The following is a 23,196-nucleotide window of genomic DNA, read 5'->3' on the forward strand; positions in this document are numbered from 1 at the left end:
GCATGGGAAATTGTTGCTTATATATAGGCCTATCATGTGTGTAAAAGCTGAACCCAAATCCACCCTCTTAAACGTGCCAATAAAAAAATAATTTTGTTTGTACTGGAAGCTGACCAATCAGCAGCTCTTATACAAACACACCCACTGCTGAATGCTTTGTTCTCATGAATTTTACCTCTAAACATGACAATTTTCATCCTATGATTGCAGAAAACTGTAGTAGGCTAGTTTTTCTGGTAACCATTAAGGCTTTTTTTAACAAATGAATAATTAATCTTAATAATGATACCATACTTATAGGCCGACTTTTGGCAGTTTTTTTCGACTTTTAAGCTAAAGGCTTTTACTTCCTGTTTGTAGAAAATTAATATCATGCACAGAACACTGCATTGTGTATTGGTGACCTTTGTTTGCTCCGCTATGGGTGTTTCCATAACCTGACCACCTTTTCTGACTACCTTTTCTGACTACCTTTTCTGACCAGCTTTTACAGTGAGCCCTGTGATATTTGATGGCCTTATCCCAATGCCATAGTCCAATAACATTAACTAAACAATCATAGTGCAAAATTTGACCTCAAGTTGTAGAGTACGAGGTTTTTGTACCCCAATTTTCAAAGGTCATTCAATGAATGTACAAATGTATCGGAGTTAAAGAACTGTGTACTACTAGATGAGAAAGTTTTGGATCCTAGTGTTTTACACCATAATCATACTAACAGTCCTGCTGGGTGATAATTTGCAACTTTTCTCTGGGACTTGTTAATAGATAAACAACATTTTTAAGGGTACATGGTTGTTATTTCTTTCTCACTTTAGATTATTTATTTGTACCTTTTGCTTGTCGAGTATCCTTTTATTTTGTTTTGTTTAATACAGTTTTGTTTGTATATTTAATGTCTTGGATGCACCATCGGATCGAGTGCCATTGATTCAAAGTGTCCCAAAAAACTGAAAGTTATGGCGATTGGGCTTATTCATAGCGAGCGTGTAGAATAATTCAAATATCACAGATATACTTTTGTATTAGGTCCTGTGGTTCTTAAGTTATGTTGTAGAGAGGGCTGAAACAACAACACTTTTGTAAAACGTACATAACTCATTAACAACAAATTAAGCAAGTTTTCCCAAGTATATGATTTGTATAATGAACCGGGATAATGAACTTCTGCAAAACACCAAAGTGTTATTTTTCAATAATATATTGATTCACATGATTCAGATAATGAAAATCTGCTTCGACCAACAATACCTCGTATACCCTTAAACCCATATCCACATTCATGCTGCACCCAAGGCTATAATATATCAGGGCATGTTTGACAAATATCATGAATATGACCTTGTGAAGTGGTAAGTGTGTTTACTTTATTGATTATTGACCAAGCACCTGAAATGATAACTGTCTCCTCTCTAAACTGAGAAGTTAACTGCCCTGTGAAAAACCATGGAAGTATGGAAAAACAAAACAAATTTCACTTGAAATTTCAATTTTATGTCACTTAACATCCAAAAGGTACAACATTATTGTGCAAAGTGTAAAGATAATAAAAATGAAGCAAACATCAAAATAATGTCAAATAAGAAGGTTAAAAAAGATGGTCAGAAAAGGTAGTCAGAAAAGGTAGTCAGAAAAGGTGGTCAGGTTATGGAAACACCCCTCAGCTATTGGTATCTAATGACCTTGCTCATAAAGCGTGGTAGTTTATTGATTTAGCCTATCCGCCACTCAATGGGGTTTTAGTGTTATGCATATGTTGTGTTTTTTAAAGAAATATTTATTTAAATATTTGCAACTGCTAGTAATTAAGAGGGACCCCACCTAACTATCATACATGGTTGGCCAAGGTCAAAATTTTTTTATGGTGTTGGTCGAAAGGGCTTTGGGTGTAGATTGTAAAAATCCACTTTGCTTGCTCATATGTTACCCGCTGCCATGGTAACGACCGAAATGTATTTTAGGTGATTTTAGCTCATTTCAGACTGAAAATGCTGAAATTTGCCTAATAAAGAACGGGCCATAGCTCCATTATTCGAGAAGATAGAAAAATTTGATTAGATCCTTACAATGGACCATCTTTCTACTTTCCAACAAAAAATAAAAATTATTCATGTGGTGTTCGGTTGTATCTTTTTTTGACCTGGCAACACTTATAGTTTTGCCCTTTTGAAAAAGTGACAATTTTGACCTATTTTTGAGGTGCAAAAAACTATTGGCCATGACTCCCAGAATATTGTAATTGTGGTTGTGAACAAAGCAGACCATGCCCCATTCAAAATTGATATAAATGGCTCGGGGATTATATTAGTAAAGCGGAGTGTTGCCAGAAAATAACACATTTATTGAAAAGGGCTATATTTGACATGGAGTGTTTTTCCCCTGTATTTAAGTAATACTAAACATATTTTTTATGCTTGTGCATCATGTTATCTCACAATTGAATGTTTTTGATCAAGATATTAAATATTAAACAAATTCAATTTCTATTTCGATATTTAAAGTGTTGCCAGTTTTCAAAAACTGTGTTTTAAGGTATTTTAGTCAAATAACTACATGTAGTAATTGGCACATATTTAAATGTCTAAAACCAAATGATAAAGTATAATCACTTGGACTATACGTCTGAATATTGATGTAGCAGGCCTTACGCCATTCAACAATAAGCTATGGCAACTGCAGTGTTGCCATAAAATAATCAAATTTAGTACTTGGTTACATTTTTATGTTGGTACCCCATTGGTGCACATTTGGAAATTTGGTTGAAATCACCTCCTTTTGCACCTTTTTGGTTATATCTCAAATGTAGTTCAAGAAAAATATCCAAACCCATACATTTCTGGAAATCTTATGCTTCAAAGATGGCCATTACATTAGTTAGCATTTGAATAATTATACAGGGTGATCGATAGGTAATATAGGTTGTAACAAAGTAATTTCACACAAAAGTTGAATAGTATTATGCCAATCTCATCATTTCCCAGTAACTGAAATTCGTTGGTTTTTTTTTTAAAGAAAGTACACAGTTTGCCCTTTCTAAAACTACAACATTTATGTCAATTACTTATCTGTACAATCACTATATTACAGGGCGTGCAAAAAAGCGAACATATGCTGCATATACTAGTCTGAAAATAGAATGATTTCATGAAACTACTAAAATGATTGCTTATTTTACAGGGTGTGCCAAATTTTACCGTGAGACTGAGTGAAATGCTATTCTTGAGTGGCCAAATTCCCAGCAGAAATGGTGACAGTTAAATCTACCACTTGAAATCTTGTTATTGCATTGTTTATTGTATTCAAGTCAATACCATAGATTTCATGTGTATTACAAATGAATAGAACATATAGGGTGTGTCAAAATTATTTTACTAACTAAATATAGCATGCAAGTTATAGTCGACATGTACAAAGCAGGGGCGTAGCAAGAGCCTCGGGGCCCATGGACAAGAAACAGTGGGCCCTTTTAGCAGGGCCAGTGTTACCATTGGGCCAGAGGGGTCCCAAAATTGCCCTGTGTATCTTCTTCTTAGCCCACAACAGCATGTTTGGGACCAAAATATGGCAAAATTGCAAAATTTTATGCACTTCACAGATATCATACTAGCACTCAGCCCTTCACACAACAAATCTCACCTTCATTTTGGTCTCATAAAATGGCCCGAAAATTAAAAATTTATTTCACGCGCAAATGTTCTAGTAAGATCGGAACAAAATATGCGTATCTTCCTCTAATTTGCAATGCTTCTGCAACCACTGTCGATCTTATAGAAGGCACCCAATTTGTAACCCAAACTGACCTCTTGCGTGCAGCACATGCCTTCCTCACGGTGAGTTTGGGGACTCCAAATTTTAGCCAGACCAAGGTAAATTCGGCCCTGCCTTTTAGCAGCTACTTAATCAGTGTTTATTTAATTTTCTTTTGCTTGGGCCCTTAACCCTCGGGGCCCATGGACTTCGGCCCACCCTGTCCCCCGCTTGCTACGCCCCTGGTACAAAGCATGTCAAGTACACTTTTATATATTCTAGGATAATTGTAAGAATTACAGAGAATTTTTTTTCATTTTAAAATTACACCATTTTTATTCCATTTTTATTACTTCAAACATACGCTACATTGAAGAAATGCATTAACCGATAGCTTCTTCCATTCTCCGACTAATTAGGAGTATTAAGTGACTGATTAATGGAAACGGTTGTGATTCTTTTGAAGAAATTAATATTCTTTCCCCATATGCTCCCCCCAAATACGCCCCCTCCCTCTGAACATATCCTGGTTATGCTACTGTATCGGCTGGACAAAGGTGGGATAGAGGGCAATGATACATCGATAATCATGTTACTCTTATTTTCTCTTATGTTCATGATATTCGCAATTTTTAAATTGCGAATATCATGAACATAAGAGAAAATTAAAATTCCATTTTTTTCTTCTTTGTTGCATGATTTTGCCAGTTAGGTTTTCAATAGGCCTATATTTCAAGGGTTCGATTTAGCATTAATTTTTAGGCTGCAGTTTCTTGCTTATTTCTCTTCAATATTTTCTCAATATATTCGCATGCCAGCGCCATCCGCACTACGATGTTTTGATGTTTTCAGATTATTGGTTTATTCCTTTTAATATATATGTTTTCCTAATGTTCATTTGAACTTGTTTTTCTTCAAAGTTGGAATGTTTCTACCGTTCCTAATATCTTTTTTTTCCATTTAAATGAAAAGAAGTGTTTAAAAGAAGTGTTTAAAATTTATTGGGAAATGTCTATATAGCCTGTGCTGTGTTTCAACCAAATATACTCACATTATTTAAACATAAATATATAGAGAGCCAATAAAATACAACGTAAAGCCGAATGATGCAAATCCGCGATTGGACAACTTTTGATGCTTTTCATCCTTTGGACAATTCATTGTTGAATAGAGGAATCAAAAATAAAATTATGTCGTTATGCACTAAAAAAACGGGGTCAACATTTTGTTCTGTTTACAGTAGCGTAGCTAGGGGTGGGGACAGGGAGAAGAGTCCCCCCCCCCCTGGGTGAGAAAAAAATTAAAGAGAAGTGAGAGAGCAAGAAAGAAAAGGAAAAAAAAAGAAGAAAAGAAACGGCGCAAGGAGCATGTTTTCCCGGGTGTTTTCCACCAAAATTCACCCCGATCATGAGCATGTTAAATAACTCTTGTTAGGAGAAATAGGGCAGACAAATTCATATTATTTGTCATGTTTGCAATGCAGAAGAGCTCAGAAGTGTGTCTTTTTTCTGTTAACACATGTCGTGTATATAGTACATTAAAACATAATACACTTTGTTTAGAATTGAATTCTCAAATTCCCAAAAATCAGGGCATAACAATGTAGTCTGTAGAAAGAAAGTACTAAATTTGTTTATTTTATGGCAACACTGCAGTTGCCATAGCTTATTGTTGTATGAGTTGAAAGGCCTGCTACATCAATATTCAGAAGTATAATCCAAGTGATTATACTTTTATCATTTGGTTTTAGACTTTTAAATATGTGCCAATTACTAGTCAGTTGACTAAAATACCTTAAAATGCAGTTTTTGAATACTGGCAACACTTTAAATATCAAAATAGAAATTGAGTTTGTTTAATATTTAATATCTAGATCAAAAACATTCAATTGTGAGATAACATGATGCATAAACATAACAAATGTTTTCAGTATTACTTAAATACAGGGGAAAAACACTCCCAGTCAAATTTAGCCCTTTTCAACAAATGTGTTATTTTCTGGCAACACTCGCTTTACTGATATAATCCCCAAGCAATTTATATCAATTTTGAATGGGGCATGGTCTGCTTTGTTCACAACCACAATTGCAATATTCTGGGAGTCATGGCCAATAGTTTTTTTGCACCTCAAAAATAGGTCAAAATTGTCACTTTTTCACAAGGGCAAAACTATAAGTGTTGCCAGGTCACAAAAAGATACGACCGAACACCACATGAATAATTTTTATTTTTTGTTGGAAAGTAGAAAGATGGTCCATTGTAAGGATCTAATCAATTTTTTCTATCTTCTCGAATAATGGAGCTATGGCCTGTTCTTTATTAGGCAAATTTCAGCATTTTCAGTCTGAAATGAGCTAAAATCACCTAAAATACATTTCAGGTCGTTACCATGGCAACGGGTAACATATGAGCAAGCAAAGTGGATTTTTACAATCTACACCCAAAGCCCTTTCGACCAACACCATAAAAAATTTTTGACCTTGGCCAACCATGTATGATAGTTAGGTGGGGTCCCTCTTAATAATTTAAATAATAAACTCTGGATCATGCTTCATATTTTCTTAGCATAGGCTGTATTTTTTGCTTGATATTCCAAATTATTTCCATTTACTTAACATGAATATCAGTGAACGAGGCTATATCATTTATTTACAGCTACTGTATGGGCAAGTTATACCGACGTGCGTCTATTGAGCATGTAAAATCCAGCATGGCCTATACCCAGCATGTATGATACGCATTCGTTTTTCAGTTTTCTCAAAATCACTTTCGATGGACTTGGGTGGGTTTTTGTATTATACCGCCATTTTTCACGACAAGTTTTGGTCAGTTTATAGCGTGCTCAGAAGTACCATTTCTTGGTTTTCAAGTATACTCATTAATACATGGTTGCTGTTGCTTCCATGCGTAGCAGTTCATAATAATGGATGTTTCAATATTTTAAAGCAGAATGAACATTACACTCTAAATATTACCACCTAACTCGAGTATTTTTTAATGTATGGGTTCTATATTAGACTTAATTTCAACACGGAAAGCCCAATTCAACAAAAATTGTTCTTCCTTGGGGCTGTATCTCACACTGACGTATAAAACGTCAACCACCGTGACATTTTGACACTAAAAGGGTAAAAGAATACACATGAAGAGCTACATGTATTGGCGGTACCTTTTGTAAGATGAATAGTAATCCACCAACTGCTACATCTTGCTATTCTCCGTCTTACACAAACCAAAAAAAAATAGAAGTGTGACTTATTACTGTGCCATCTGCATTAATTGCATTCAGCACTAGTCTTTTAGACCCTATTTTGTTCTTGAATACTTTCAATATCAATAAGTATAATTTGTTTTCATGATTTTTAACAGGCCAAAGACATGCAGAGGAACTTGCTAAGAAACAACATGAGGAAACTCAGGAAGGTAAGACTACTTTTATTAGTACCAGGATACCTACTTATACCGCCATTTTTCACAAGTCAGTACATAGCATGTTCAGAAGTACCCTTTCTTGGTTGTCAAGTATACTCATAAATATAATATGGTTCCATGCATGGCAGTGCATAGAATATTATGACAATTTTAAAATGTGACCTGTTCCGACAAAACCAGGAACAAGTTGCATTTTTGACATTTCAAGATTTGAATAAAAATGTAAGCACGGGACAATAAGCTTTAAAATGATACCAAAATTATATATTCAGATTTCAGATTCAGATTATTTTATTTTCACATATATCTGCAACATCACATACAAAATATATATGAAATAACTATAACATGGTTACACATATTAAATTATTACAATTAATACACTAATCATCATTATCATAGCATTTATAATAATAATACTACATACTATAAAGATAATAATAAAAAAATACAAAAGGAAAAGTATTATAAAAATTGGAAATAGTAGCAATGACAAAAATGTAAAATGGATATCACTTAATAATAATAGGCTACCATTGCGGATAAAAATATCACAATCAAAAGTATTTAATGGAGAGCTTGATTCCCCAAATCAATGCTAAGTTCACAATCACGTGCTTCTGATTTACCCGTGCCCACTGCAATAAGCCGTGATGGACAATGAATTCAGATAAATGAACTATCACAAAGCAATCAGTGGATGGAGACATTGATACTACCGAATGAGAACAATAGCATCAATACTTTTCAAGATATGGATAATTTTGTAAAAAGATACCTTGATATTTTTAACAGATTGCTATTCTTATTAATGGGCTATATATAGTTTCCTGCTTTAAAAAGGTAAAGGAGACGATCCTGTATAAACAGTGATCGGAGTGCCCATCTCTCTTTCATTGGCGATTGGACCCGACTCCTCCATGTAATGTTGCTATAGGGGGATCGCTACACCACCTCTACAGCGAGTCTGTTACCTTCCCAGCATTTAAGAATGCCGGTACCTATTTAAACACCTGGGTGGAGATCAGTAATCGAGATAAAGTGCCTTACTCAAGAGCACAACATGATGGCGTCGCCGGGGCTCGAACCCGCAACCTTCCAATTATGAGTCAGTGCCCGTTCCGCTAGGCCACCGTGCTCCCGTCAAGCTTTACACATGATTGAATAGGGATTATCATAGTTCAACTGTCAATTATTGATTAAATAAACCTCTTTTTAATAGGTACTTTCAAGGATTTGAAAGTCCACTTAGTCCCAAGGTCAAATACCATGAAATTAAGAATTCCACAATTAGATTTTTATGGGAATGTGATAACTCGAATGAGTTTTGTTGGAGCTGGTCACATATTTTAAAGGTTAATCACTACATGTGACATTTTAGGATGTTTGTGACACAAAAAGGGTAAAATTACATGTTAAAATATACTCCTCAAAAGGATCAGATGAATATATCCGCATTTTTCATAGGATATGATGATAATATATTGATTATTGTGCTTGATCTTTCATTACATCACTTGTACCCTAAGTTGTAGACAAAATTCACTCATTACAAATATCCGCTATCACCCACATCTTGAGGGGAGGAGGGGGGGGTAATGGAGGATAAAATTTCGATACGAGTGCCATTTTTCAAACGTCACCACGGTCAAGGTCCCCAAGTGATGTAATGAAAGATCAAGCACAATTATCAATAATATTATCATCATATCCTATGTTTTCCAAAATGCTTATATATTCATCTGATACTACTTTAATTCTTTTGAGGAGTGTACATGCGAAAGAGCTACATTATAGTGCAGGTAGCTTCATTCAAGAAATCATACTAATTAGGTCAAAAACCTCGAGATCAGTTTGGTGACCACTCTCTGGCTAGCAAGGTTTGACGATTGGACCATTTTATGGACCATTTAGAAAAAAATAGCCCCCATGTCCCTCGTGAAAATCCTGGCATTTTTGGCTAGAGGCCAAAATCCAAAATGGCCGCCGCCACCAGTGTGAAAATTTAAGTTTTGAACCAGAGCTCCTATAATCATGCACAAAGACACTTTTTCGGATATGTTGAGTACAAGGATTCCGATTCTGACATTAGTTTGACATTACGGCATCATTTTCAACCAGAAATCCAAGATGGTGGCCCCGGTGTCGTCACTTAACATTGACTATGTGTACGCATGATCGTTCCCAATTTCGCGAAAAAAGGGGTTATTTTTAAACTATGTTCGCGAACATTTTATGTTCGCGATGTTTAAAAAATAGGGTTGTTTTTGACGACGGTGTACTCGAAATTAGAAAATAGGGTATATTTTTGTGAATCATCATCATGATAATGTTGAAATCCCAAGAAATCTTACCATTTCTCGCTCAATTTCCGCCCGGATAGCACTTTTGTGAAACTTTTTTGACGTACCAATATCCCGGCTTAAATATTCAGCAACACGCTCGACTCGGTTTTATTTGTTTCATGGTTTGTTTACACCGATTACGTTACTGGGGACTTACCCAGTTTGGCCGCTGATTACATGAGACTTTTTTCATTGGCTTTATTAATGACACGCCCGGCCTCCGGAGCCTTGACAAACTGGGTACCCACAAACCGAGCCACAAACACTGATCTCTACACAAAGATCAGTGGCCACAAACTCTTCGAAATGGCACCTGAATCGACCTGATCATAAAGGAATTGTTCCTTCTGAACCTTCTGAAGTTGTAGTCAGCAGGGCGAAAACCGCAAATCGCTAACTATTTGGTGACCGGCAAGCTAGAGGTTTTTCTTGAAAATATCTAAAGATGGGGCTGAATATAGTGGTTTGAGTGAGGGAATTCGTGGCAAATGCCGCTGAGAGTTCGTAATTTTTGTCAGTCAGTTTATGTATTGGTCACATTCAAGCTTTATTTTGCAACAACAAAAAAACGGGAGTTTACATTGTTGATAACTGTATCATAAAAAACACATGATGCATCCTTGGATGTATTTGTATATATTTTTCTGTTATTTTCCTCATTTATACATGTATATTAAAAGGACAACAGAGTTCTCCTCAGAAAAGACAATGAATCAGAACAAGTGTTTTTGTGTGTGTTCTTGAAATGTTGAAAAAGGGGTACTTTTGTAAAAGTGTACTTGAAATGCAAAAAATAGGGGTATTTTTTAAGGCTAATTTGTACCCGTTTTCGTATAAAATAGGGGTAAAAAATGACGAAAATGTTCTTGAAACCGCGCAAAATAGGGGGGTATTTTTGACTTAGGGAACGATCATGCGTTACGCCTTTGAATGTTAAGTGACAACACCGGGATGGTGGCCGGCACCATCTTGAAAAATTTAGTTTTGAACCAGAGGACCTAAAATCGCGTACAAAGACACTTTTTTGCATAAGTCGACCAAAAGGATTTCGAATCTGACATTACTGCACAGAGGTCGGTATACACAAGAGTCGCACAAGTTTACATGTTCACGTAACCTCCTTCAACTCATTTGCATAGAACTGGATACCAGGATCGTATTCTGATTCGTCGTTCCTTCTAACCTGTTCTAATTAGCATACTTTTGGATACCTCCATATTTGGTATTACCTAATTAATTATTTATACCTCTATGTTGTTTACATAGTGACGCCATTAGAGCTGGTCACTTCGTCAAACATCCGACGAACGAACGTTTGCAGTTTTCTTTTTAATTACTGTTATATCGTGAAATACCATATTTATTTATTTATTTATTAGACTCTATACACTGGAGATTGCACAATATCATAATAACAGTAAAATATAAAATAGCAAAATACATTCTGAAAAGATTACAATAATATACATGTTTAAAATACGAATTAATACCAGTGCAGAGAATGGGACGAACAGGTGCGTATCACCTCTAAGACCATCCCACCTCAAGACCAAAAATAAGCCGCCCATGCCCAGTCCCTCCCCTTTAAGTAGACCTGCACATAGTGCAGCTACATGAAGAAAACCACGTGCACGCATTGTTGGCTTCAAATTTGAATCAAATTTTGAGTTTAAAAAAAGAACCGCATTAGTTTTAAAAATAGAAAAAGATAAAGAAGACCTAGTACTAGGAGGAAGCTGATTCCACAAAGATACAATGCGGTTGAAAAAAGATGACTTGAATGCCTCAGTCCTACAAAAAGGAACCTTAAGAAGAAGAGGAGCAGTAGATGATCTAGTGGTGGGATGCCCTTGTCCAGACCCAGAGTTGCAACATTTGACATATTTGTCAATGTCCAGGTCATACACACCTGTAATACACTTAAAAAACAATGAAAGGTCAAGCTGTTCCCTACGCATTGTAAGAGGGAGCAAGTTCAATTGGCACAAGCGCTCCCGATAGTCCAGATCAGGATAGTGCATAATGAATTTGGTAGCTCGCCTCTGGACACCTTCCAGGCACTCAACATTGTGTCTGGAGGTACCACTCCAGAGGCAGCTACCAAACTCAAGATCACTCCTGATCAGGGCTAGATACAGGGCTTTGGTGACTTTCACAGGTGCGTTAAAACCTACAGTGCGCTTAATCAGACCCAATTTTCTATTGCACTTTTTGACTACATTGTTGATATGAGTATTCCAGTCTAGTTTTGAAGATATTTCAATACCAAGATCTTTAATGGATTTAACAGAACTAAGTTTAATGTTGTTCATGAAATAGTCAAAATGAAATGGTTTTCGTTTTCTGGTGACCGAAATAACTTGACACTTGGAGGGATGAAAATTTAACTCCCAGGTGCTGCTCCAATCAACAAGTGCATTGAGATCATTCTGGAGCAATTGGCAATCATTTAAACTGTCAATATTCAATATGTTCACATTGGCTAAATAAGCTGTATTTTCGCTGGAAAGGGGCCGGGACGAGTCGGCCATTTTGTTTGCAAAAGGCATGTTCTTCTCCCGCGTTACCGGAAGTGGCAGCACCAGAACAAATGACGCCATTTCTGGATTTCAGCCGAACGGTTACGTTCACTGCCGTGCATCAGTATAGGCATCAGCTTATCTAGGTTTTACTAAAGTAAAACATCTTTGCATTACTGTGACATTACGATCTCATTTTTACCCAGAAATCCAAGATGGCGGCCGCCGGCGCCATCTTGAAAAAACTAAGTTTTGAACCAGAATACCAAAAATTAAAATTGTGTACAAAGACACTTTTTGACATTGACATCTGACATTAATTTGACGTTATAACACAATTTTTGCCCAGAAATCCAAGATGGCCCCCATTTGGTAGAGTGTAAATGTGATTTTTGAATGAGAGCAGAAGCATTAAGTGTGTCATTTCCGCTTTATCTGGGGTTCATGACCAATAGGCCAAAAAAAAAAATTGTTGTGTTGCCCTCAAGTGGGAAAATGGGAAAGTTGGGGGGGGGGGGACGGTTGGATTTCTTGTACTCGACATATCCAAAAAAGTGTCTTTGTGCATGATTATAGGTGCTCTGGTTCAAAACTTGAATTTTCAAAATGGTGGCGGCGGCCATTTTGGATTTTGGTCTCTAGCGAAAAATGCCGGAATTTTCGCGAGGGACATGGGGGCTATTCAATCGTCAAACCTTACTAGTCAGAGAGTGGTCACCAAATTGAGTTTTTTGACCTAACTATACTACCTCTATTCTTTAACCAAATGTCATAAATTAAATCACTATACTTTTTATCACTTCATTGAGGGCATCATGATATTGTCATTTATTAATTTTCTCTAGTATTGAAGAAACTAAAACATAGTTGGTATATTGGTACCTACTGAATTAGGAGGCAATAACTCAAAATCCATAGAACAGATTTCAAAACTGAAATACAAAAAACAAACAATTTTAGTTCTGCAAATTTCGATATGTCTGGATAGCACAAAATTTTTAGCCGTGGTAACTCCTTGAATGAAAAATTATGCAGAATCTAAAGTTGCACTAAAGAGCTACTCAAGTCAGTGTACCATTACATTCTCTAGCTACATGACTGATAAATGATGACCCGTGTTGACCACTCTGGCAACAAAAGCAACATTTTCAGTGGGTGCAGGTGCAACTTTTGAATCTGCATCTTTTTCATTCAAAAGGTAACCATTGCATCAAATTTTATGCTATTAAGACAAATGAGACATCAATATTTGCAGAACAAAACTGGGTTCCTTTTTGCTATTTTAGTTTGAATATTTGATGAAGAGTTTTAGTTGTTATCTCGAAAAGAAGTATTTTATGTGATGTGTTTAGCTTCATTATGTTGGTTCCGTTATAATAGCTTCTGATAACATCTGATTTTGTTTTCTATAGGGCAAGCAGGTTTAGCTTCTGATATGGCTGACCTAAAGCAAGGTAAGTTTGCAAGTCTTGGCTCATTAAACTCAAATTAATTCATTGCTTGGATGACAAAGTATATAGCGTATCACGAAAATGGCCATTTTCAGATAATCGCATTTGAAGTTTTTTACAACTTTTACACGTTTTTCATACATTACCTCGATTTAAATGTCTATATTTTGTTGAATAGATATGAAAAAAATAAATATTTAAGTTACATTTAATGTATAAAATACATTGCTGTCATTCACCAATTAATTGTAATTTACAGTCATTAAACTCATGTCCGTTAGTATGTCAAATTAAAAAAAAAATATTCTCCATTCAAAATTGACATACGACATGTGATATCCGTATTAGCTACACAGTTGTGATATAACGAAATAGTGCCGTATGTCACATATTTATGACATAGTGGTGTATGTCACTGATACGCCGCTATGTCATCCAAAACGTGGGGAATGTTGTACACAATTATCCCATGAGTGAGATACACTAAACCTAATTAGTGATAATATCTAATTAATTAATGACATCACATACTGCACTATAGTCTTGTCACAGACTTTTAACTATTTCTCTGAAGTGCATGCAGTAACATATCATTTGCTCTTTATAGCAAAAGACTATTTGTAAAGCAACTTTCATGATTTTGAGAAAACTCTCATTTATCTAGCAAAATGTTCATGTATCATGAATATGACATATTTATGTAAAAGCATATGAAAAAACAAATAATGCTTGCAGAAGTCTCACTATTTTTTCAGCAAAGCCTAGATGTCTCATAGCTGTCCACAAGTTCTCTCTGTTGGTAGTCAATGTAGTAGAGATACAGGGGTTTCTGGATTTCAGTATACTTTTTAGTTATTTACTGAGTGCTTTATTTATACGTTTTTATTTGTTGCCTGGTCTTGTTTTAAATTATGCCCACGCCCCTGCATTTTATAAATCAAGAATGGTTGTCATCTCTGTTTAACTTTACTGCCCGAAAGAAAACAACACCAAAATGATGATTGAGTGTTTCTGTTTCTGTTAAACGTAATCACAAAATTATTATTTTGTTCAAATTTGACAACAGAAAACTATGCATATCTGGATCATCGCTCTTACCAACTGAGCTATCGTGGAAAAATATCGCGAGGATATTTTATTTGCCCACAAATCTTATTGGGCCCTCAAATTTCCTTCATAAACTAAATTAATATTAATACTTAAAAAAATGATTCAGGATCTCTATTATTTTAGCTTTATACATGTTGTAGGGACAGTTCAGAACCCCTGTTCCAGCCAGTACTTCTGATTTGGTTGATTGGTAGATTGATTGATTTTGATTGAATGAGTGATTGATTAATTGATTGAATTTGATTAATTGATTACTTGATTACTTGATTAAATTATTTGAACTGATTGGATTTGATTAACTGATTTTAACTTAAGTAATTGTTCATTTTGCTTCAGGTCAGACAGATGTAGCTGCTAAGGTGGCAGATGTGGCTGCTAAGTTGGAAGATATTGCTGCTCAGGTGGCCGAAGAGAAAGGTAATTTCTCAGTTTATGCCAAAGCCAAAGCTAACCTGTACAAGTACGCAATCAATTTAAAGCGGTCACAGTATAGTGATTTTTAATTGATTAAAATGGCGTATGCATATAAGTAAGAAATTGCAACCCCTCAAATATTTTATGTGGTATGTCTTGGGGGTGGGGTGGGGTGGGGGGCATTCACTACAAATGGGTGACAGGAATGTGCGGCCACATTGACCCTCATTTTTCAACTCCCTCTCACCCAATTATCCCCTTTTTTGTTTTACTGAACTCCCTCTCACCCAATGACCCCTTTCTTGTTTTCTTGTCACCAAAAGACACCCTTTTTCAAGAATTTTGGACAAATTTCTGATAATCTGTCACCAAATGACCCCGTTTTTTCAAATTTTTATAACTTTTATATTTTGACCCAAGTTTTTCCCAATCTCACGGAAAGACCCCCTTTTTTGGTAAGATTTTCCCCAGTCTCACGGAAAGACACCCTTTTGGGGAGCCTTCTCACGGAAAGACCTCCTTTTTTGGTGTCTAGGCTCTCACCAAACGACCCCTAGTTTCAGACTGCTGTCTGCACACCCCCGTCACTTCCAAAGTTGAGTGCCCCCCTCTACCTTGTCTATTATGAAAGGTATAATTGGGGTGTTGGTAACTGCAGGGTCTGGACTGGAATAGTGGGGAGAATATCTTTTGTGGGAACTGAGTGTTCACGTGGTTGTTGAAGTATTCCTCCCAGTACTACATCACCTCAGCAGGGGTGTTTTTATCCCGAACACTTCTAGACCATACAAAACAATACAGCACAAACCGACTGCATCCCACGTGATCCGATTGCGCGATCCTGCCAAACTACATAATACGCACAAATGATGGCCGGACTACGGTCACTTGCATGGCTTGCTATAGGCGTTCTGCTTGTTGACACCCGAGGGGTCGTTGGATCAAATCACGGGCGGAGAAAGCAGCTTTTTTCTTCATCTTCTTTCGTCCTTCCTTCCTACCACTCAGGCAAAAAGCAGAGAGGGAGTTGGGTTAATAAGCTTTAATACACCATCTTTGTTCTTAGCTGCTGCTTGCATTTGCATTCTGCTAACTTGTGTAGCTAGTGCACAGAATTCCAGGAGCTGCTCACCTCTTCTATTTACTTTGCCAAGGCCGTATTTGACTAATTTGTACATAGATAGTGATTTGTACAACTTCTCAGTTTCTGTGTTGTCAACTACTTGTAGCAATGACCTTTAGCACCTCTGCAAGATATCAGGTTAAAAAGACAAGATTAGGACAGACAACAGGTGATTTCTTCACAACAGACACAGGGGTTCCACAAGGAGATTGCTGAAGTCCAGTTCTTTTATGTTTTACTTGGCGAAAGCTCTTGAACAAATAAACGAACCAACAATCACCACGATCACAATTATGCAAAATCAAATCACGCCCGAAAAAACACTTCCGATATATCTACAAGATCATATGTACAGTGCCAAAACAGATACTTCATGATTGATCAAAAATATGCTGATGACATATGCTGGATAGCAAATAACAAATTCAAAATTTAACACATTAAGAAACCTATCCCAAGCAAACTAAACTGGTGAGACAACATGGAAAAAATGCAATTATTTAGGCCAGGGATTTTCAAATGACGGGGCGCGCACCACTTGTGGCGCATCGACGCAAGCCAAGTGGCACTTGACCACATGCCAAAAAAGAGCCGTCATAGACCATTTACAATGCATAAAACCCATGAGCTTCAGGGGGCGGAGCCCCCTCGATACATGAGTAAAGCGGGCCTCTGGACTTCGTTCGCTCACTAAGATAGTTGAGCTTGAGCTATTCTATTTCTAAAAGTGGAGCTTCAGATACTTTACTTGAGAACCCCTGATTTAGGCACTCAATTGGACCCAGCAGAAGATATAAAGAGGAGAGGAGACTGGCCATGGCAACAAATCACAAACTAAACTTCATTCTCAATTCACAGAAAACATCAATGGTCATGAAAACATGTTCCTCTCTGCTTACATATCAAGTTAATTCTTTACAATAGTGAGCTATGGATGCTAAAATACTTGAGAATGCTAAATATTAAATGGACAGACAAAATGACAAAAACTTCATGGAGTGAAAATCAAAGCAAAAAGGCTTCGGTGGTTTGGACACCTAAGGAGACTACTTGATGAAACACCAGCACAGCAATCGAGAAGTAACTGACATAAGCAAGTTAATATTCTATAGTCCTTCTTGACTGTAGAGATGAAAGTAAAATATCCATAAAATGACAGAAAATAGAAAGTAAACCACTCAACATGTGTGATCTGTCCTAGTTTCAGTGTGTCGCAAATAACCAAGGAGGGGTAGAGATCAAGAAGTGTTCTTGTTAGCGCATGTGTGGTTGACTCATTAAATGCAAATAAAAAGTTTATAAAGATTCAAATTTATTTTAAGTAGCCATGGAGGATGAAGAGTGCTCTGTGTTGAGTTTAAACGATTGTGGAATATACATCCAAAGCGATGATGAGAGTTGGCACTCTAAAGATAACCAATGACAAGGGATACCTTGGGTTGTTCCCATAAAATTTCATGAACATGCAACAATCTATGGGGATTTGACACTAAAATCACCTTGACATTTTTTGTCTCACTTTGGTTGTCGTTCCCACCAAATTTCTTGAACATGCAAGTGATGCAACACTCTATGGCGATTTCACTCCAAATGACGCAGAGTGCCTTGACAAAAGTTTTGACTCGGTTTGTTGGTCGTTCCCACCAAATGCCATGAACCTGCAATCAATCTATGGCAAGCTGTAGCAATCTATGGTGATTTGACCCTGAAAGACCCCGAATTTTCTGTAATAAATGTTACAATTCAGCCCCTTTTTGAAGGACAAATTTTTGGTAAAAATTTTTAAATCAGTCCTTTCTTGAAGGGCAAATTTTTGGTAAAAATGTTAAAATCAGCCCTTTCTTGAACGCAAAATTTACAAAAGGTCCACATTTAAGCCTCCCGCAACCAATCCTGGCTACGGGCCTGCACTTACCCACCATTGGAGAAATCAAACATTCATTTATAGGGATGCACCAAATTTGGCACAGATGTATAGCTTTAAAATGCTGGATAATTCTTGATATGAGTATGAGATTAAGTGAAATTTGTCAATATGAGTTTTTTGGTTGAAAAACATACTTTTTATGTGATTTTTACCACAGTTTTAACCCAAAAATGTCTGACGTCCTTATTACAGAGAATATAATTTGCTCAAGGAACCTTGCTGCAAATTTAATCTTCACCTTTACACAGCTGTGGGTTTGCCAATATACTGTGGACATATATACATGCTACGACATTAAGGACGAATCATTTCTACATTTTTATGACAGATCGATCTCTGCCAGCATTTCAAATGATGAAACTCACACACGGCAGTAATTATCTTCAAAAGTGCCACCTTTATTCCACACAAAGATGGCTTTATAACATCATAATAATAATCCATAGATATCAAATATTTAGTGAAAGTAAAAACAGGTCATAACAAAATTACCATTATACCTTTTTTCAAATAACTTTGTGCTGAACAGTTATTAGTAATTTTACAGATTTTCAGAATAGTTTTTTGTCAAAATGGCGAATTCACCATATTCTACGCTAAATCGGGTCTGAGCTAAATGGCTGGTAATGAAAATAGTGTTTTTATTCAGTGTTGAGTTAATGGAAAAAAGATTTTTTTTAAAAGCTGATGTGCCTGTTTGTTAGTGATAGCGGTACTTTGTGGATGGTTTTCTCAACATTTAAGCATAAACAGATTACAGTTATTACAATTCTGAAATTTGAGGCACATTGTACACCACCTAATGACGTCGTTACATAGAGACATTGTGCTGCAAGATTGAAGGACTTATTTAGTTAAATAAGTAAGGTCTTGAAAGATTTGATCTGCAATGAATATTTGGTAACATACATTCATTCTTACAGATGCAGATTCAAAACTGAGAGGTGAAGGTGGAAACAAGACACAAGCAGCTGATAAGCCAATTGATGGTAAGAAACATAAAGTTAAAAAAAGTTTGTTTCAAAAACCTAAATGGTATTTTTTGATGATGGAAATATCCATGAAATTTAGCTAACACTTGTGGTTCCTATGATCAAAACAGTTGCTGAAATATGAATGATTTATAAAACTATGAGGCATTATTCCTATAGATGGGTTGACTTGTGACGTCATTGCCAGGCAGTTTGTCGGCAATTCTCATTGTTCCTTGCCTGGCAGTATGCGTGCGCATCATATTTTGTTCAGGACATGTGCTTTTAAAACTCCCGCCACATCACAATAAGGCTATTGAACAGTGTAGTGGTTGTATATGCAGTTCACTCAAGCATATAGATTTACCAGTCCTTGCCCTTTGTTGATAAACGTTGAGGTCAACTCATCTATACAAAAAGGCATTTACCTTAAGTTTTACAATAAAAAAGTGAAATGCGCCTATTCTACTTCAAAAACTAAATACAAATGGCCTACAGGAAACAAACTTGTTTTCTTTTTAGACTAATGGAAGAATCTATACAGGAGAAGTTGAGAGATCTGTATTAATATATATAGTGTATGAGGTTTGAATCTCAGCAAGTTTGAAATTTGACCCTGTGTAATGTTCGATGACCTTTTCCCGCCAAAAGCTACTCCATTTCAATTGCTGTCAGGCCTTTTTTTTGTAGCCATAATGTCAACTACCTATGGCAAAAGTGCAGCTTTTCCCCCCCCCTGCTACATCCCAACCCCCCAGGTTCACCCACAAGTACTTCCATGGTAATTTTTACAGACCTTCTGTGGTATTTTCCTAGGCCTTATATCATGATATTTTCTCAGACATGTTAACCTTTTGGGCATACAGTACCGAGACGTCCACGCACACAAAATGGAATTTTTGTGTTTGGGGGTTACGTCCCACCCTCCGCAGGCCTTGGTTACGAGCCTATAATCGAGGTACCTTGCCAAACATTTACAACCTAAAATTTATGCTAAAGATGGGTCATGGAATCCACCAGTCTCCTTTACCTTGTTTAAAGTCAAGCTTGTTCTGATTGATTGATTGATTGATTGATTGATTGATCCTTTTTTTAAATTTAAATTTATCTAGAGTGGATTAATGATATTACTGAGGAGTTGAAAAAGCACTACCAGGGTCATGTTTGCAAGAAGTGGGTTTATCCGTGGGGAGGCAACTGGATGGACTTTGACAAAATCTACATACCCGTAACCATAGATCGCGATGTCGGGCCGGAAAGTAAACCAATAAAAGAAAGTCTAGAATCATATGAAGAACTGTTTGAGATTAAAGAAGATGAAGCGAGTAGACGTTTTATCTTGGTAGGAGATCCTGGGCAAGGCAAATCATCATTTTGCGCCAAGGTTGCTCATGATTGGTGTGTGCGGAAAACGCTTGAAAACATCCGGCTGCTTTTTATTATTGACCTGGCGAAAGTTGATAAGGATACCTTTATTGAAGATGCAATTTGTGAGCACCTGCTTTCAGACATAGAGATTCAGCCTACGAAACTTCGTGAGGTCATTAAGCATCTGAAACAGTCAATATTTTTTATTTTTGATGGACTTGTGCCGCACACCACCTGCAAATGATCTATGAACTGAACCAATAAAACAGATAGAAAGAGCAGTATATTATAATAATAGGCCATCTGCTATGCTCCTCCCGCAGTCTTCTTATCATGGATAGAGAATGTATTCTCCAGTGCTCTATCAGTGATTCACTATCAATCAAAAGATCTAAAAAATCATTAAAATAAATCAGATTTTTTCATTTTTGTAGCAAGTGCTGTTGTACTATCATACCCTATCAATGAAAGACCAAAAGCAACACGATAGGGTAAAATATAAAGACATTTTCAGTCAATGTTGGAGGAGTTAGTCCATATAGATGCTTACACAGTTGAATGTTACTTTTTTCCGCACTATTTCTTTTTCCTCCTTTTTTTATCAATGATTCATAATGAAAGCAATACCCAATGATACAGATTTCCTAAAAAAAAAAAAAAAACATGACATGGACATACAATTTAATTTTAACAATTAAAGATATTAAATAAAAAATTATGGACTGGGAATAACTGAGCACACAATCCTAAGAGGAAAAGCATGTTTGCAGCATTCTTCAGTGAAAGTTGACGATGGGATCAATGGATCTTGAAGAAATAGTTACAAAACATTTCACTTGTCTTTAATACAGCTATAAATCCTTATAGTCCAGTCAATCTAAACAAATTAGTGGTGTCACCCACCACTAATTGCAACAGAATTTTTTTCACTTTTATACATTTTAGAGATGTCCCTGAACATCATACCAAAATATACTAAAATATACTTGGTGGAAAGGTAGTTTTGGCGGGAAAAGGTCATACAGGGGCCAAATTTCAAAATTGCTCTAATCTTATTAAAAACTATACCAAAGCATTCCTCTACTCTTAAGGATTCAGAAAAAGTATAGTTTGTCATATCTGTGATGTATCATTCTCAAGTTATAAGCAAAAAGGTCAAAGGTCAAATTTTGGGCTCCACGTGGGTCAACTTCGAAAAAATGCTCCGATCTCCTTAAAATGGTCTCAATGTGTTTGTCCTTTAAAAACACTAATTAAAAAATAAGAATAGTTTGCCATATCTTGGACGTTTCGTTACCTAGGTAGCAGGGTAAATGAGGTCATTGACCATTGACCTCTATTGACCCCGACATAGTTTTCGATGTTACGCATTTAATTAAACAACCTAAACAGTGCAAATATTCTTTAAATGAATTATGTTTGCAAGCTGAACAATTTGAGACCATTTTGGTTAAAATCAGACAATTTTTAGTTTTTTGACCTCCGTTGAAGCCAACATTTGACCTTTGACCTTTTCGGTTATAACTCAAGAACCGTATATCACAGATATGGCAAACTATACTTTTTTCTGAATCCTTATGACTAGAGGAATAATTTGGTATAGTTTTTAAAATGATTGGAGCGATTTTGAAATTTGACCCTGTATGACCTTTTCCCCGCCAAAACTACCTTTCCACCAAGTATATTTTGGTATACTTTTTGTATGCTGTTCAGGGGACATCTCTGACATTTATAGCAGTGAAAAAAATTCTGTTGCAATTAGTGGTGAGTCAAAACCCACTTTGACTGGACTATTATGTTCATGTACCTTTGTGACCTTGTCTTGAACAGTCTAAATTGAAATGTACTATATATTACAATACAGCAATTAACAAGCCCACAGTGCAATGGGTCATGGTGGTATACCATCGCTTCCCAAACTGAGTGACCTGGGTCCCAACATTGCCCTTTGTGCAGTTTCATCCTGACCATGCTCACTTATGGCACTATGGGGAATCAAACCCAAACTGTGGTTAGAGGCCTCAACCACTACACCAACCTGTCATCATGGTGTTCCATGGCGAGAGACTTATTCCTATCCAGCACATGTTATAATCGCACTGTCCTCCTGCAATTTCATGAACAAGGCCTGTCGGAACATAACTCACAAGATGCTCTTGAAAGACCAGGTATTAACCCTAACCTAACAGTATGTGTGACATGACTTGTATTTCTAGACCATTACAGGACGTAGCTCTTGCAAATCTTTGAATAAGCATGGTTTCTTATTAAATAAGTAAAAAATGGGTCCATAGCCCCATCTCCCTCTTTTACTCTTACAGAAGTTAGTCACTTAAATGTGCATGACATTTAGACCACATTATCTATACAATGTTTACTTTAATATTCATTGCTGTCTTCTTCTTTTTTCTTCTCCTTTCTTCAGATTTGATTAAAAGTATTGCGGAGGGACTAAAAAAACACTACCAAAGTCATGTGTGCAAGAAGCTGATTTATCCGTGGGACCAGACAGGCAAGTGGATGGAGTTTGACAAAATCTATATACCTGTAACCATAGATCGCGATGTTGGCGCCGGAGCTAAACCAATAAAAGAAAGCCTGGAATCATATGAAGAACTGTTCAAAATAGAAGAAGACAAAGGGCATAAACGTTTTCTCTTGGTTGGGGACCCTGGTCAGGGCAAATCATCATTTTGTGCCAAGGTTGCTCATGATTGGTGTGAGGAGACAACGCTTGAAAACATCCAACTGCTTTTTATTATTGATCTGGCGAAAGTTGATAAGGATAC

General features: G+C 36.4%; 1 protein-coding gene across 1 annotated transcript in view; it reads left to right on the plus strand.

Moving 5' to 3' along the window:
- The window catches only part of LOC140145017 (uncharacterized), a 44,835-nt gene extending 23,569 nt beyond the window's left edge, over positions 1–21,266 (plus strand). The window contains exons 5-9 of the mRNA XM_072166808.1: positions 7,117–7,170; positions 13,456–13,497; positions 14,941–15,021; positions 18,992–19,057; positions 20,152–21,266. Coding sequence (XP_072022909.1) covers positions 7,117–7,170; positions 13,456–13,497; positions 14,941–15,021; positions 18,992–19,057; positions 20,152–20,651 — 743 coding nt within the window. The 3' untranslated portion in view covers positions 20,652–21,266. The remainder of the gene's footprint in view (positions 1–7,116; positions 7,171–13,455; positions 13,498–14,940; positions 15,022–18,991; positions 19,058–20,151) is intronic.
- The last annotated feature ends 1,930 nt before the right edge of the window (positions 21,267–23,196 follow it).

This window comes from Amphiura filiformis, unplaced genomic scaffold (assembly GCF_039555335.1).
Source record: "Amphiura filiformis unplaced genomic scaffold, Afil_fr2py scaffold_114, whole genome shotgun sequence".
Taxonomy (NCBI): Eukaryota; Metazoa; Echinodermata; class Ophiuroidea; order Amphilepidida; family Amphiuridae; genus Amphiura; species Amphiura filiformis.